Source organism: Setaria italica, chromosome IX (genome assembly GCF_000263155.2).
Source record: "Setaria italica strain Yugu1 chromosome IX, Setaria_italica_v2.0, whole genome shotgun sequence".
Taxonomy (NCBI): domain Eukaryota; kingdom Viridiplantae; phylum Streptophyta; class Magnoliopsida; order Poales; family Poaceae; genus Setaria; species Setaria italica.
This window is the reverse complement of record NC_028458.1, coordinates 36,943,043-36,959,947: the sequence shown is the minus strand read 5'-3', so window position 1 is coordinate 36,959,947 and position 16,905 is coordinate 36,943,043. Positions and strand designations below refer to the sequence as shown.

The 16,905-nt window shown below is 40.9% G+C and overlaps 1 protein-coding gene across 5 annotated transcripts; it reads right to left on the bottom strand.

Annotated features, from left to right (window-relative positions):
- Window positions 1-3,065: 3,065 nt before the first annotated feature.
- On the bottom strand, window positions 3,066-15,108 carry LOC101774051 (palmitoyl-protein thioesterase 1). Of its 5 annotated transcripts, XM_022823139.1 has the most exons (15): window positions 13,287-14,736; window positions 12,561-13,147; window positions 12,375-12,447; window positions 11,987-12,293; window positions 11,832-11,892; window positions 7,912-7,963; window positions 7,819-7,839; window positions 7,685-7,738; window positions 7,116-7,166; window positions 6,876-6,938; window positions 5,068-5,133; window positions 4,918-4,956; window positions 4,214-4,336; window positions 3,601-3,741; window positions 3,066-3,499 (listed from the first exon to the last, which is right to left on the bottom strand). In XM_022823139.1, the coding sequence occupies exons 6-15, from the start codon at window positions 7,927-7,929 to the stop codon at window positions 3,314-3,316; spliced, it is 762 nt and encodes a 253-aa protein (XP_022678874.1). In that variant the 5' UTR covers window positions 7,930-7,963; window positions 11,832-11,892; window positions 11,987-12,293; window positions 12,375-12,447; window positions 12,561-13,147; window positions 13,287-14,736; the 3' UTR covers window positions 3,066-3,313. The 5 variants fall into 5 exon arrangements, 3 of the variants coding, with proteins under 3 accessions (XP_022678874.1, XP_004983640.1, XP_004983641.1); XM_004983583.4 differs by lacking the exons at window positions 11,832-11,892; window positions 11,987-12,293; window positions 12,375-12,447; window positions 12,561-13,147; window positions 13,287-14,736 and adding exons at window positions 9,655-9,739; window positions 9,848-10,229; XM_004983584.4 differs by lacking the exons at window positions 11,832-11,892; window positions 11,987-12,293; window positions 12,375-12,447; window positions 12,561-13,147; window positions 13,287-14,736 and adding exons at window positions 9,655-9,739; window positions 9,848-10,108 and having other exon boundaries at window positions 3,601-3,693.
- Window positions 15,109-16,905: the final 1,797 nt, after the last annotated feature.

The window sequence follows — 16,905 nt, the reverse complement described above, 5'->3', positions numbered from 1 at the left end:
GTTTTTTCTCACAGTTTTTATGTCTGTTAGAAGTTCCAACAATCATCAGAATTGCCTGGGTTCTACCTACGAGGGGTGCTCAGCAGATTTATTTTATGTGTTGGAAGTTTAATGTCGAAAGTTCTGATTATCTTCAAAAGTTCTTGGAACTTGCCGACCCGGGGTGTTCAGCCTTTAGTTTTTATCTATTGTCGCTCAGTAACAACTAGTTTTTTTTTTTTTGGGGGGGGGGGGGGCAGGGATTTATACCCCCTCACCCCCTCTTCATTTGTTGTTGACGTAACCCAAGACAAACACACCCAACAACATTCAATACTCTCTCCCACTCCCTTCTAGAGCTAACCTTTGAGAGATTTGAGCAAGGTCTTGTGAGAGAGAATGATTTGGGGTGTGAGATTCAAGCTTTGAGTGTGAGAGCAACCCTGTTCATCTCAAGAGCACTTGAAGGATCCTTGGTCTTCTATTTGCATGTGTTACTCTTGAAGTTTTGCTCCTAGACGGTTAGGCATTGCTGTGGAGCTCCCAATTCGTGTGTTTTGAGCTCCGAACGTTTGTATTACCCATCCTTGAAGAGGACTTCATAATAAGTGACCTTAGCTCAATTTTTGTGAGTGTTAAGGAGAGGAAAGGGCTAGTGATGACCCGGCTCTTTGTGGGCACCTCAACGGAGATGTAGCTTCCTTTTGTGGGAGTGAACTTTGGTGAACAAATCCTTGTCCTTTGTGCTTATTGTGTTCTTCTTGTTCTTGTTGACTTTGAGCTAAATTTGTCCTGATCTATGTGCTTGTCAAGCTTCTCTTGTAGGGATCACGTGTAGAAGTCTCAATACATCATTCCTCAACTTTTGGTTGAAGTGGAATCGGTGCAAATATATTTCATTTGAATTTCATGTAATCTTTTTACCCCTGTCGGAAGTTCCGACCTAGTACCAGAACTTCCAATCCCATCGGAAATTTTGGCCCTGTGTCGGAAGTTCTGACATATCTAATACCGCCATGAAGATTTTTTCAGATATAGCCTAATCAACCCCCCCCCCCACACCCCCGGGCATCACGTGATCCTTTTAGCGGCACCTAGGCCCTTTTGCACCTTTGTTAAGGGTGTGTTTCGGTAATAAATGACAACCATGTACTTGTGACTAACTATTTTATTTTGAAGGAAATCTTATATTGGTTAAGTTGTCATAAGTTAAGTGGAATGGTACCCTCAATTTGAATTGAGCAGCAAGCAAAGGACGTATGCATGAAGGCTAAAGACCTTTGTAGAACTACGTGTCGCAAGAAGATTAAGGACACTTAGTGTAGTATAGTTTTTTCAAGTTTCTAGCTCTTTGATCGTACTATATATTAAGAGGGGTACTTGAGTTAGCAGCTTGACCATACGAGTCTAGTCATAAATTAGATGCACACTTGACATATCCTAGCACTTTGCAACTCAAACAAGTCATGATAACACTTGAGAAGCAAATAATTTGGCTAGAGACTCAAACAATTTTGCATTGGATGAGTCCAAAGTGATTTACTTGCACCGGATAATCCAACGCCATCAATTTTGCAAGCGTCAAAGCAACACTTTTGATGAAGGGCTGAAGACACAACTGCACCGAATAATCCAACCCCTTGGCAAATGAAGGATCGAAGCAATGAACAATAGGGTTAAGCAAACCCTAGGCACTGGAACATCCAATGCCTATATCTTTGAAGTGTCGAGTATTCAATGGATGTTTACTAAGAGCCGATGCCAAAAATTCAAGTCATAAATCCTTTAGCACAGGATGATTCGACACCCTAGTATAAGCAACCGTCAAAGTAAACACTAGTGATTCAGAAACATTTCAAGTGGTTAAGTAACAAACCCTTCAGCATCGGAACACCCGAACCCCGTTGGATAAATGTGTCAGATAAACTTTTAGAGAAAAAGAAACTATCATCTTCAACGAATAGTTTTTTGTCTCTTCTTGTGATCGGAATATTTGACACCTCTAAACATGTTACATCGGATCATCTGGTGTGAATGCTACTTTTCTGGGTTCTTTCCAACGGCTAGCTCTTGAGCTTTAGCCTATATACACCCATCCCCTTGGTCATTTGAGATGCTCTTGACATTCTAAAGACTTTACACCATGAGCTGTTGAGAGTGAGCAAGAGCCAAAGAAGTTATTAGTGTTTTGCAAATTTCAAGATTAAGGACATCATTAAGTGCTAGTGGGTGACAAGTGTGCATCTAGATTATGATTAGACTTAGTGTTGGTCAAGTGAGCGCTTGAGGCTTGTTACTCTTGGTATTTGACAACACCTAGATGGTCTTGGTGATTGGAGTATTTCTTGGTGAGCTCTTGGAGATCGTGGGAGCCCCAAAAAGGATTTCCTGTACACAGTGTGGAGTTCGCCATTATAGAGATTTGAGAAGGGGTTATCCTAGTGAAGCACTCGAGTCTTCGTGGATTGAGGGAGCCAAACCATTAGTGGTTGCTCTAACATGGACTCGGGAGCGTCAACTCCTTAATACCACAGGGAAAAAATCAAGTGTCTTCGTGTCCTCTCTCTTTACATTCCTGCATTTATTTTGTGTATTTACTTCATGCAATTCCTTATCTTGATTGCTCTTGCTTAGTTTTCTTTTTTGCTAGAGTGAATCTTGCCTAGGAGAATTTTGCTAATGTGCTTAGATAGTTTTGAACATTGTAGATTGGGTAATTCTAGAACTTTAGGCTAAGATTTGTTTTTGTTGCATTAGAAATTTGAAAAAAAAAATCCTAATTCAACCTCTTTTCTCGGACCATCGATTCTTTCAACTATATTTTGAGGTGAGCATTTCACATGGATTTGCTACTGTGTTTTTTTTCGTGATGCGTATACAACTGCTTGTTTATTAGTTTGTTTAATACGAGACATGTTGAATTTATGTCGTGCTTGGAGTCAACTTTTTTTTAGTTATATATCTATTCGTTTTTTGACTTTTCTAGATACTTAACTTTTACTACGTATCTAATATAGCATATATCTGTGCATAGCAAAAATTATAAATTTAGAAAAAATCAAAATGAATAGTAATTTAGGACGGAGTGGTAGTCATGTTACGCGCTTTATCTTCCAGCTAGTACGTATTCCCTCTTATTCTGAGTACATGGGACAGCGACACCAGGCCGAGGCCCAAGCTGAAGAACCGATCAAACATCACTAGGCTTTCATTTCTTCCCTTCGCGTTCCAGCGTATTTACAAGGCAATCGATACAGGGTCCAGATGATACAGACATTTCCCAAATACGCACGTCGTTCGCATGTAATAAAGCAGCCGCACGCCTTGTACACTATCAAACCGACAGTATCCGGCGTATGCTCTGCTTGGGTGACGCATCCGGCTTCAAGTAAGGCACGATGTACTTCTTCATGTCACTTCTGGAGATGCGCAGGTGACCACCTGGCACGGACACGAATTTGACACGCCCAGCCTCGTCCAGGGTCTTCAAGCCAATCCAATCTTCGGTATAGAGCTTTGTCTACATACATATATCTTGGTCACAAAATTTACACTAAAAGGTCACCATAAACATCGTAATGGAAAACAATGCTGCGATACAAGGAATGAGGGAAGAGTTACCTCTTGAGGGGGCAATACTGGGTTAAAGGCACCATCAGGGTAATAACCAAACCATGCTGTTTCCCGAGGTATTAAGACCGCATCGTCCTCAAACTGTAGCAGTACAAAATGTGATGATTTAGCGATCTTCAGTAGAATTTTCTGGAATATGGAATACAGAAGACAAGAAAAATCTGAGATAGAGCATACATTAGCTGTCTATTTTCTTTGATTATGCACCATGCTCTGTGGTTTGATGGTTATGTAAAAGCTAATATTTGATGATATGCAAACCGATGATATTAGAACCTTTGTATATACATGTAAAATAAGTATTTATGGGGCATGCATTTGCTCCCAGCCAATGCATAAGTTTTTTTTAGCCATAGTATGTCTTAAGTGCATCATTTTGTATGAGATAAGCATAAGCTTAAATGAACAAATCTCTATTATTTTTACTAACAACATGTTTTGAGCATATCTGCACATGTTAGTTTTCTTTATTTTTGTTTCGAGGCTAACAGGAACGCCTTCTTTTTCTATTCATTCCGTTAGTAATTTGGCCAATACTGTGCTATATACATACTAAGAAAGTGTGAAGAGCAGATTGCTACACTGGACGAGCTGAACATACCATGATCAATACCAAGTTTTCCAAGCTGCTGAATCTTTCTTTATATGTAGCATTTCTTTCACTTCGTATCTCATTGTTAAGCTTAGGAAGGAATCTGCAACCCTTCAAATAATCTTCCATATCCTGAAGAATAAAGGGAGCAGAGTTCAACAGACCACCATGCAAATAAAACATAACTACAATTTACTTGATGATAAAAACATTTAGTTTTGGATCTTAAGCTTTAAGATTCATGAGAGCTGAGGTAGAAAGGTAAAAGGAGGCTTTGCAAATGGTGAAATTTGTCAATTAGGAAACTTAAAATAAAGAAATGCATGACATTATAGTTATGCCTCCAGGCATATTTTAACTAGGAATAACTAGAAGAAAATTTAGCATGCTTAACAAATTTAGTTAACCATGTATGAAATGTTCAGTAACCAAGTGTGAAGTGATTATAAGATGTGCTGCTCTCAAATTTACTTCTCTATCCGATTACCACAAATGATTATTGCAGAAGCAGAAGTCTGCACTACCAAACAGCCAAATGCACAACCATGCAAGTAAATAAGTTAAATAGGTTGGACCCAAACCCTAGAGCACACTCCATACCATGTAAAGGCATGCATATCAGCAAGCATTATCAGCAGAATATCGGAACAAAAACAAAAATAGGAAAGAATTTTTAGAAGGAATGGAAGGGAAAAAAAAGGAAGAGTACTCACGGTGGGTATCTTCAGGTAACCACTAGGGGCAAGATGTGCCTGTAATTTCACAACCCTCAATTTTGTTACAGAACAGAAAAGGCTGTCTAATGCCTAGCAATAATAACTGCAGAATAAAAACTGTGACATTGCAGCACAAGTTATGCAAACCTGGACATAGTCTGAATATATCTCCAATTTAATCAGATTATCAATAAGAATACAAAGAAACCCAGACTGCAACGAAAGGAGAAAGTTTAGTAGCATAACAACAATGATAATACAAAAAGAATGTTCGTGTTCCAAATTCAGCTTAGTATAGTTCAATAGATGAGCTTACTAGAAGCTGCGAATTGGTTCATACTAGTGACAGACACATAAACCCTTTTTTTATAACGAGATACATACACTTTTGATAGGTTCACTTCAATACCACTCAGTTTATTATTCTTGTGATTGTACCAACTCAAAAACTCCCAGACTGCTTTAAATTGTTGGTGCATCATTGTCATGCCTTGACACAAAGGTCAAGCGGAGAAAAAACATAGCCACACATCACAGTGACTGAAAGGTAATCTTAGTGATGATCTCAATGGCAGCAATTGCTCCTAGCTATGAATGGGGTCTTAGTTTCAGATCGAGTCAAGGGTGAAGTTTTGATAGCACTAAGATGAGGGTTAAGGTGGTGATGCAGCAAACTGGGACCACATCAGTGATAGGAAAGCTCTAGCAGCAACCGCCCTGACAAAATTGCAGGCTGGTGGGTGGTGGCATAAGAGATATGGTAATCCAATTGCTAGCACCAATGATCGAGAATTTTAATTAACACTAATTTCATTGATATGAATACTCTGCTTCTTAGCATTTCTTCATTTTCTTTTCATCTGGCAAAGGTAGTAATTTGTATGTTTGCATGGATTGGATGTTGCATGAGGGAAGTAGGAACAGCTTGTGAACTCATCTGAATTCAGTTCTAGCTCCTCCCAGGACTGCATTTCTATTGTAGGATGAAGTGAAGAAACGTGAAAAGCAAGGCTGCACCGCTTCAGTGGTTAGGGACTATATTGTTATGCCTCTCTGCCACTGATATGAACTTGGATTGGTAGGTAGTTTAGCAAGAAGTGGAGCATGTCGCCCTCAAGGAGAGGCTCTAACAGCGTTTGTGATGGAACTATATTGATTTATTGCTTGAGTTTCCCAGATACAACTTGATTAGTTTATATAAAACTGATCCTGGTTACAGCTTATCTTCCAAGCAAACAATGAAAGAAACTGAATCCCTAGGAAAACAAATCCACCAACTAGTGTATATCTCTCAGCTAACCAAACGAATTAATCTCCAAAAACAATCTAAAAAAACTTAAACCGACGATGAAGCTGCCATCTTGCGGTTCTTGCGTCGCTGATATTTGCGGCCATAGAAATACCAAAGATGGTATGAACTTGGACTGGTAGGTAGTTTAGCAAGAAGTGGAGCATGTACCTTCAAGCAGAGGCTCTGACATTGTTTAGAGTGGAACTAGATTAATTTCTTTCTTGAGTTTCCCAGATACGACTTGATCGGTTTATATAACACTGATCCTGGTTACAGCTTATCTTCCAAGCAAACAACTAAACAAACTGAATCCCTAGTAAAAAAACAAACACCAACTAATTCCTATCTCTTAGCTAACCAACTGAGTTAATGTGCAGCAATCTAAACAAACTCAAACTGAAGACGAAGCTGCCGTCTTGTGGTTCTTGCGACGCTGATATTTGTGGCCATAGGAGTCCATAGCAGTCATGCTCAGAAAAGGCTATATTATTTTTGCTTTAGAAACATGCTTTTGGTTTAAACACTTGCCATTTTTATCATCTCAAGAACCTCTTTTCATGTAAAATGCCAATTGGTATAGTAAATTCACAGGTGTGCAGTTGCAGGATGTGAAGAACACTAATTTAAAAAGAAGAATAAATTGGGATGAAATGAGAAAGCTTACACCACAAAGGGGCACTGAAGCTGTACCAGCATGAGGACCCCCAATTGAGATGAAATTCTTGACCTATCCCAGAAAGGAGATTAAAACAAGTAGAATATACAGACCATGAAGGGCTTAATCATCATTCAGATGTAACAATAAGAACAGCACTACAAGTATTCTAGTGAAATACATTGACATTGGCAAGTAAACTCAGCGTTTGATAAATTAAAACGAAGCAAAGAATAAAAATCAACTCACCGGTGGTCCACAATCACAGTACTCAATTACAGCCCGGCCAATTAAGTTCCCCTACAAAAATGAATAGATGGGTAGGGTCAGAAATTCTTAAGTCCCAAATCCCAATCAGCACTATTAACCTCATAAACTAGTGAGAGTACTTAACAGCAATCAGTGGATTTTCCTGCTAAACAAACAAGCCAATTTCTCAGAGCACGCTCCAGACTCATGTGTACTAAAAGCAGTGCAACAGTAAAGTATGTCCATAGAGGTTTCCACAATAGTTACCAGAAACTCACAGGCAGCATTATCAGTTTATCACAAGTCAGATTGAGACATGTAACACCTTATTTCTAGATTTTTTTAGCAGCATGATGAAGAAGGTGAGACTTGCAACATCTAGTAATGCTTCTTATCTAATATATCCAAATTCCATAGCCTTGTGTTTACCAAGACAGCGAAGCAATTTGCATTTTCTGTAAACATAATTAAAATAATGACACAGGAGCAGAGGAAAAGTATTTCAATATAGATACAAAAATATTAAGTTATTGTCCTGAGTCACAAATAGCAAAGCAGCATGGACAAACCTGAGACAAGCCAACTATGTTGTAGCCTTCACTGAGCTCTTTCATTTTCTTGACCTGGAAAACAAATTCCAGCAATGGTACAGAACCTTGATGACTCAGGGTACAATTCAGAAAAGCAGAAGATGCTGCATCACCTTCTTACAAACTGTATTTGCCTGCGGATGAAAGTATGATATGAAAAACTTGTACAGGGAACTATCCAATTACATATTGAGAAAGAACCAAACCTGCTCTTGAAGTGGCATTAACCAAGAGTCCCATGCTCCTCTTCCAATTTCACTGAGGAAGACATAATCTCCATTAATAAAGTCAAGAATAAGCACAATATATGAGCTTTTTTTTCTAAAAAAAAAGATTGATTGAATGATAATTGCAAGTTTTTCCAGTAGAAATTATCTAAAGAAAGTTGGGGCATAGATATTGTAGTAAGGTCACTTGATATTAAATGGCAAAGAAAACTAAACAGCAACAGTAGATCAGACGTGAATATTGAGCTAAAACCTGAAAGTAGAGAAATAGGACTTTGAAATTATATTCTACAGATCAGCCATGAAGGCATGGCTTGTGACTAAAACTGTTTTCAACATAGCTGCCACAATCTGCCAAACTAGTTTAAAACAGCCTAAATATGTCATGAATAGGTTATGATAAATTTTGCAATACATTGAACAAAAAAATATCACCTAATAACTAATCATCAGCTTTGACAGAACACTGGAATATAATCCTAACGGGTTCGGCCCTCTCTAAAAGACAAAGTCAGGGGGACTGCCTTCTACAGTTCTACCCTTGGTCGACTTTTTAAAAAAAATTGTAATACAGATGTGATACTTTGTTGTGTGTTTAGACATGCTTTGGTGGTCAATGCTACAAATGAAGAATGCAGTAGAAATTAGAAGATGCTCAAACAGCAGTGCAGATGCATATCCCAAATGTGTCAGAGAACAGGTTATGATAGATTTTCCGATACATTGTACAACAGTTTCACCAAACAACTAAACATCAGCTTCCACAGAACACTGGAATATAATCCTAAAGAGGTTCTTTTTTTAGGAAAGAGAAAAGAGAATTCGAATTTATAGTTCTAGGAGCAAAGTTTAAAATACATGTTTAGTTAGAAATCCATGATGAAATCGCAGAGAAAAATAACAAACATAACCAGGCAACAGATCATCACATAAATTGTCTTCAGAGATGTACCCTGGCATGCATTTAGCAGTAGCATCAGAGTTTATTTATTGGGGTGACTAAAGTTGTAAAAGAAAAGTCAAGGAAACAAATGAATTTATATGGTACCATGGTGCTCGTGATAAAATAACAAGGAAAAGCAACAAATTATCACGTATGAAGAGTAATAAATAATCCACAAATGCACACTATCATATAACAGTCCACTCCTTTTTTTTACATATCCAAGGAAATCTAATTATACCTAATTTGGACCCTATGTCTATGGGCATTCACAAGTAATGAATTAAAACAAACAAATTATCAATATATATACCAGAAACCAGACAACACAGCAGATTTCACCTTGCATGCCCAGGTAATTCATACTAGAACAGGCAAACAAACCCGTTTACAGCAAAGCACAATATCAGCAACCAAATTTACGTTCCCTTCCACCATTTACTCTCTAGTCACAACACAGAAAAATCAACAAGCCCAACGCACAGGATCCTAAACCCCCAATATCCCCCTCATAAACCGTGTTCGCCTATACGGCCGTTTAGCCCGTTCACACGCCATTTACGTGCTACACAGTGCCTAACTGTGTCCGTTTAATCACCCGTTTAGCCCATTTAATGGCCATTTAACCTGTTTAATTGGTCGTTTAGTCTGAACAAAGAGCTAGACGGTAGGTGGTCGACTGTTTAGCGTTTAGGGGAACATTGCTCGTAAAACAACATAATTCATCAGAGAGAGAGAGAGAGAGAGAGAGAGAGAGAGAGAGAGAGAGAGAGAGGTACATGCAGTAGCCTTTGGAGCCGGACCACTCCCCAAGCATCTCAGTGAAGGACGCCAACCCATCGTTCCCGCACTCGTCGCCAATCCCTGCACGCACCCCCGAGGCCCGAGCACAGCCAACAAACCATAAACGGATAAGGAATTGAACTGGCACCAAAGTGAATCAGAATCGAACCGAGGCACGAGAACCCCAACCGTGCAGGACGATGAAGGGCACGGCAGAGGCCACCGGCGCGAGCACGGGGAAGAGTAAGAGGAGGAGCACGGCGACGTCGCGAGGCGCGAGGGCGGCCATCGGCGCCCACGGCGGGGAGGGGGACTAGGGTTGGGGTTCGCCTCCCGTGCCCGCCGCCTCTCCCCGAGTTAAGCGAAGCGTCGACAGGATTTGGGTCTCGCGAGCTCTGAATCGATGGAGAAGAGCGGAGCGGACGAAGCCAGAAAGGGGGTCAGACCATCAGAGTCAGACTGAGAGAGGCGGTTGGGTGCCGTTGTCTTGTGGGCCCACGCGTCAGACGTGCTAGGAGAGGGTTGGTGGGCTGGGCTCACTCCAGTAGTCCAGTTGTCTGGTAGTTGGCGTGTTTCGCATTGACGGCTGAGCGAGAGCAGGTTGCAATTGCAAACTGGCAAATGGCAATGGCTATGGCATCTAACAGACCCTAGCACGCGGGCCCCACGTGTATGGTCCACGTGTCGACGGCAACTTCACCAAGCAAAGCCGGGTCCCATGTTTGTAGAACCACATGTCAGTGAAGCTACTTCTGGGCGTGCCTTGTATTTCAGATCAACGCATCAAGCCATCACCCACATTGCTTACAAGAAATGGTATTGCTTTGTCTGTTCTCCAAGTTTGTGCTGGATTGAGTCATGCAAAATTGCTAAAAAAGAAAGATGTTGCCCACAAGCAATTCATTGGTAGGCTCCTCTACTGAATTTGAAGGGACCAGCTCGCACAGTTAGTCGTAGAATAAAAACCATTTCAGCAAGCAATACCTTAAATAAGAGTTTGCACAGTGTCAGTCACAACAGGCATTCTATAACTGATACTATCCAAATCATATGAACAATGACCAAAATACATGACGTTTGAACGAGGCACGGTGTTCAATAAGTACCTTTGACCACTATTCTCTAGTAAAATGTATTTTAAAATCAAATAATTTATGTGATTATGAAATCACTTTTCAAAACAATCCACAGGTATAATTCTCATGTTGCCAAACTAAATATTTTAAAACTCATAGTCGAATTTTCAAAAGTTTGACCAAATATTGTCCAAAATGTCAAGCATTTGTGACCGAACCAGAAGGATTACAGAGTAGTTTTGAGTACGTTAATTTTCTTTAGATGTATAAAGTATGCAACTTCTCAAAGTCATAGATTTACGTGTTTGCTATCCTTTGTAGTTCCTGCCTGGTACCTGCCTGCTCAATTGGTTTGGTCTGTGAACATGCCGTTTCATTTGACCAATTTTTCGGTGATTGCAAGGTCAAAGGATCAAAGACACTGCCTACCACTTCTCCCCTTCATTCCATTTGTATTCAAGTGCAAAGTGACTGAATGCTAAAACATATTAGAAAGTAGACTTGAAGAAAGAGAGCATAAGGGTCTGTTTGGTTGGACTGTGAGGTGTGGAAAAATTGTTGTGGGCTGTGAGCTGTGGAAAAAGCTATTGTGACCTATGAGCTGTGAAAAAGCTGAAAGCCGTTTGATTGGAACAGCTGTGAAACTGCAGGTTTGGTAAGAAATGTCTGTAATGTCCCTGAAGCGGTTGATATTCAAATTAATTGTAAAACATGTGTTGTTCACATATTCGCATGCAAATTACCTTCCCTGCTGCTCGTGCTCGCCGGCGGTGGCAGCTCATCTGTTGTCACGGCCTCGCGGGTGGGATGGGGGGTGGGAGGGGGAATGCGAAGGAAAAGAATGAACCGGTATCATAATGAATGGCAGGTGGGTAATTTTTGTGAAAATACCGATCTCACAACCGGCTACAGCACGTCCTCCACTGCTGTGAGAATTGAACTAGCTGAAAGCTTGCTTTTGGCTGTGGCTTTAGGTGGAAGCCAACCCCTTTGGTTGGCTTCTGACTTTTTGAGAAGCCACAGCAGGTTGAAAAGCCCAACCAAAAGGAGCCTAAGAAAGATGGATAGCAAAGAAATCTAGGTGTGTAGAATATTACCGTTGTTATATTGCCGATGTTCTCCTAATGCTTTCATGCAGTGGACAGCTCAAAAATAAACCTGTATTTTCAACAGGAAAAAAGGCAGCAATAGTTCATAAGCAACATTACCAACAACAAAAAGAGAATATGAGTACATTCTGTAAACTTCTAACCTGATCTAACAAAGTCGGTGTAACCATCCTGGAATATGCTTTTACATCAGATGCTTGCAATTATTAGATTACATGTCAAATAATATGTGGTGCCGTGGTAATGCCTTCAAGGTCCAGCATGTAACTGTCAGAATTCTAGAGGGTGGCATATCAGTCACACCTATTGGGGCATAGTTCCGGATGTCAGTTTCTTAGCTCTTACTGTGCTTTTCAAGCCAAAGTACAGGAATCCCCAACCCAAAGGAACAGCAGCATTTCCTCCAAAAATACTTCGTTCCAAACAAGGCCTTATATTCAGTGTGTGGTGCTGTAAATAGAGTGAATCGAATTCTAAAATAATTAGAAAGTGGATTGGAGAAACAATAGCAGAAGAAATCGATAGACTTACCAGAAATGTTAAGTTCTGTGGAGGACCACTGAAACTTCGATGTTTTTCAGGTAGAGAAAGTTGCAAAATAGACCTGCAATTTCGAACAGGACAAAAATATTCAGGAATCAGGACTACGGGTAACAAGAACGAACACAATTTGAGTACATCTGCAAGAATTCTAACTCAACAGGGAGGTGAGCTAACCCAATGTGGAGTCTTTCGCATCAGACACTTGCAAACATCAGCTGTGAAATGATAACAATGCTTCCCAATCAAATGATAGCACATGCAAAATCCTCCATGGAACTGCTTAATTCCAAGCGCGGCATATCAGCGGTAACTCTTGAGGGATAAATCTTCAGCTGATGTAGCCATAATTTGATATAATGATATGCCAATTCAGAAGGTCAGGCTATGCGTATGCTAAATATTCCACATTGCAAGCAAGAAGATTCGAAGGTCATGCTATTTCTATAAATATTGCACATTCAAATATGTGTTATTCAATGAGCTAGTGATCTTTTTCTCAGCAGATTATTGTCTGACGTCCTGGTCCAAACCTGTGGCAAACAGCCCAGACTAGTGACCATCAAACATAAATCCACCCAGTAAGGCTACAAAGAAGAATCTTTTGTAGCACTAGTATCTGATCAGTAGAATAAAAAAAAAGCAGGCTTCTGCTCTATCTCAATGATGCCATATCATTGTTCTAAAAAAAGATGATGTCATATCATTCTCATAGTGACTGGCTATAGAGAATTTAACCAATGCATGGCATGGAAGAAGCCGACCTGCAGATGTTTGCACGAAAAAAAATAAGGTTTAGTTTCTATGAAGCTGCAATTGTTTCACAAGAGTGACTAATCAAAATACAGAAAATAAAGCAGCATAAAAACTCAGAACAAAAGGATGCCAGGAAAGACAACATACCCAAAGCAGTGTCACCATTATATACTCCATTTGGAATTGCAATATGCTGCGTCTGCTACCATGGTTTCCAATAGACAGTCATAAATTTGAACCCCTAGGGAGACCATTTCATACAAATGCCTGGTCAGTCTCCTACTCTCCTCTCTTATGATGTCAGCGCAAAAATTTACTCAGAAAATAAGTCCGGTGAAATCAAATTCTTCCTCTGTGGGAACACCCATATGCAATCGAAGGCACCCAATAATGTCACATATGACCTCCCAGTCTTGATGAGCCTTGTCCCCAGAAACAAACTCTGAAACACTGGTACCAATCTCAACAAGACTGCATCCAGCCTCTTTTTTACCCCCAAGCTTATTTATCTCATCTTTCATATTCAACGCATCACGCCACATCTTCTTTGCAGCATATAGATTCCTCATGATAATATAATTCCCAATGTTCCTTGGCTCCACCTCAACCGCACTCTTCATAACACCCTCTGCCATATCTACAGCACCATGGCACGCACAAGCAAAGAGCAATGAGCTTAGCACTATGCCATTGGGTCCAGAGGGCATTTTTTCAATCAACTCCATGGCTTCACCCAAATACCCACAGCGTCCTAGAAGGTCCACCATGCATCCATAATGCTCTACCTTTTTGCTGATCCCTAGCACCTCCATTTCCTGAAACCACTGCCTACCTTCGTTCACAAGCCCCCCATGGTTGCAAGCTGACAGAACTCCAATCATGGTCACACTATTAGGGGAAATCCCATTTCTTCGCATTTCCTCAAACAAACCAAGAGCCTCCCTGGAATGGCCATTCACTGCAAGACCATTTATTATAGCATTCCAACATGTGGCATCCTTAGGATTCAATTGATTAAACACTCGCTTAGCTTCATCTGCATTTCCACATTTCAAATACATGTCGATTAGTGCTGTGGCAACATTAGCCCTCCGATCCAATCCCTTTCTCCTAGCAAACTCGTGTACCCACCGTCCAAGGTCCATAGCACCAGTATCAGTGATTGCAGGGATAACACTTACAAGTGTCACTTCATTTGGCTCAAATGGGCATGATTGGGACTGCAATTCCCTAAAAAGTTTCAGTGCCTTCCCAGACTCCCGGTTGCGGCAGTAGCCCCTGATCATCACATTCCAAGAGTGCAAATTCCTCCTTCGTGGCATCGCATCAAACAACAACCTAGCAGCCTCCGTATTCCCATCCATGCAATAACCGTGCATCAAGGAAGTCCGAGAAACCACGTTCCTCTCTGGCATTGCATCAAACACCTTCTGTGCCGAGGGAACATCACCGACCTTCACAAAACCATCAATCATGGCATTGTAAGCCGGAATATCCTTTTCCGGCATCAACGAGAAGACCTCTTCCGCGGACCTCATATCTCCACTCCTGGCGTACCCGACCATGATGGCCGTCCAGGAAGGCAGCGATCGGCGCGGCATTTCGTCGAACACTACGCGCGCGGAGGTCAGGTCGCCAGACTTGGAATAGAAATCCACGAGAGCGGTCGAGGCGTAGACGCAGGAGGAGAAACCGAACTTGATAACTCCGGCGTGGAGCTTCTGGCCCTCGATCGAGCTCCTGCGCCCCGAGGCCCCTGCGGCTTCGGCGGCGGCCTCCTTGAGGAGCAAAGGGAAGGTGTAATCGTCCGGTGCGAGTGGCGAGACCGCGCGGCGGTTCCGGCTGAAGGACGCGACGGAGAAGGTGCGGCGTCCGCGGCAGATTAGTGCGGTCAAGATGGAGCTGTGCTTTGAGGGAAGCATCATAAGCGGCGTCCTCGCTCTTGCGGCAGCGGCGCGCCGTGGGCGGAGAGGAGGAACGCCGAAAGATGTGAACCGGCGACGGTGACCGTTAGAACGAAAGGTTATGGGCCAGTTGTTGGGGTCCGTTGGACAGTTTCGGCCCAACTACTTCACTGCCACTGGGCCAGAAGAGGTCCATTATTCTACAGGGGAAAGCAAACATGAAAAATTGAGAAACGAACTAGAAAAAACTTTGTCTGATGCGATATCGTTTGTATTTCTATGGTCATGTTATTACAACAGTAAAATTAATTGTTTCTCCTGTGAATCATACAAACGCCAAAACAAATCTTGCGTACTGTGGGAATCCATTAGAAAATGATACTTACTAGCTTTGAAGAATTAAGCTTATCTAGAAACAAAGCATCTTATATCTGGTAATCATCAATTTATAATAAAATATATTAAAAAAAATTGGTAATGCCCTGAATCATCACGTGACTCGAGATGGGCGGTCCATCGTCACTCGTCAACAAACTGTCAACCAAACGTGATGTTCTCCGACAGTCACATACTCACACGTTCCATACTGGATTACTCATCAATTGCAACCAGCAAACCTGCTGACTATTTCCTCTCAACGACGATTCCTCCTCTTTTTTGACGAGATCCGTTAGCAACATCTATGGACGTCAAAACCACACGAGTGCTATAGGCACCAATACTGGAGCCGACCTATATATAGATCATGATGGAATTTTCTTTACCTTTGATCATCATGAACGAACGATCAAAGCAACCCTTGACGCCAGCTTTAACTAATCAATTCTTTTACTTAGGAGTAAACCCCCTGACTAGATTAATTCAATCTTCCAACATAAAGGGATAATATAACTCTAATTAATCATGCATAGCTAGTAGCTTAGTGGACACCGGAGCTGGTGCTCATGACCTGCCTCTTATTATTAGGTCGATCGACTTTAGTTCACACAATGCCTCAATGCAAAAATATTTATCCTATAATGCATAGCTGTTTTTGCATTGAGGCATTTTCTTGAGTATTTTGAAAGGCAGTTCACAGGAAAGAAGCTTTGACGCTATTTCTTGCTTACTGTTAGGATTGTGTGGACAAAGATTTTAAGCCACCAAAGTGAAGCCGGTGCACATTATTTATCTAAATACTAACATTATATCATACGAGCACTTGCGCAGTTCAGAAATTTGTTTTTTTGCCAATGTGCACATCAGCACATGGATGAACTTCATGTTTCAGAATCTGCTGTAGAAGTTCTCTGCTGTTTTATATCTACGTTATGTTCACTGCTGTTTCCATGAATTTCTTTGCCGTTTTATATCCACGTTATGTCCCTTTAGTAAAACATCAGTTGCTTCATTAAGAAAGAGAAATTTTAGCAATCACTACTAAAGCTGAATGTAAAAAGTAATTTGTGCCATGTCCTTGGGCCTTAAGGCAATTAGCCAAACCGATATCTAATGATTTCAGTGTGTATCGAGTATTGACATAAAGATGCAAGCATATAAGGTTAACTCATAGGATTAGCACTTGAAGCTCAACACCAATAAATGATTGGTTACCTAACCAAGAGATTCTCAATTGAAATGTAGAGTTAAGGATCTTGCAAGTAAATTTCATGAAAGAAGATTGTCACAGTATTAGCACTTAGTTCAAAATGCCAATCCCATCGGGTTCATAAAATTTGGCACATGAAAATAAGCTTGTGAACTTCAGAAAACAGTATCTACGCCTTAATTGACAAATGTTCAGTCAAGTGGAGTAAATTCTGTTCTTTTTACTGAATTCAAAGAAAACAGGAAAAATAGTGGGATCACCAAATTGTAAGAAA

What these genes read in the sequence shown, in the direction of transcription:
- LOC101774051 (XM_004983583.4), bottom strand. Translation starts at nt 9,947, where the DNA reads ATGGCCGCCCTCGCGCCTCGCGACGTCGCCGTGCTCCTCCTCTTACTC. An exon ending in CAAATACAGTTTGTAAGAAG is followed by an intron (nt 7,739 to 7,818) that starts GTGATGCAGCAT and finishes TTTGTTTTCCAG; the next exon opens with GTCAAGAAAATGAAAGAGCT. An exon ending in AAAACTTGGTATTGATCATG is followed by an intron (nt 3,742 to 4,213) that starts GTATGTTCAGCT and finishes TCCATATTCCAG; the next exon opens with AAAATTCTACTGAAGATCGC.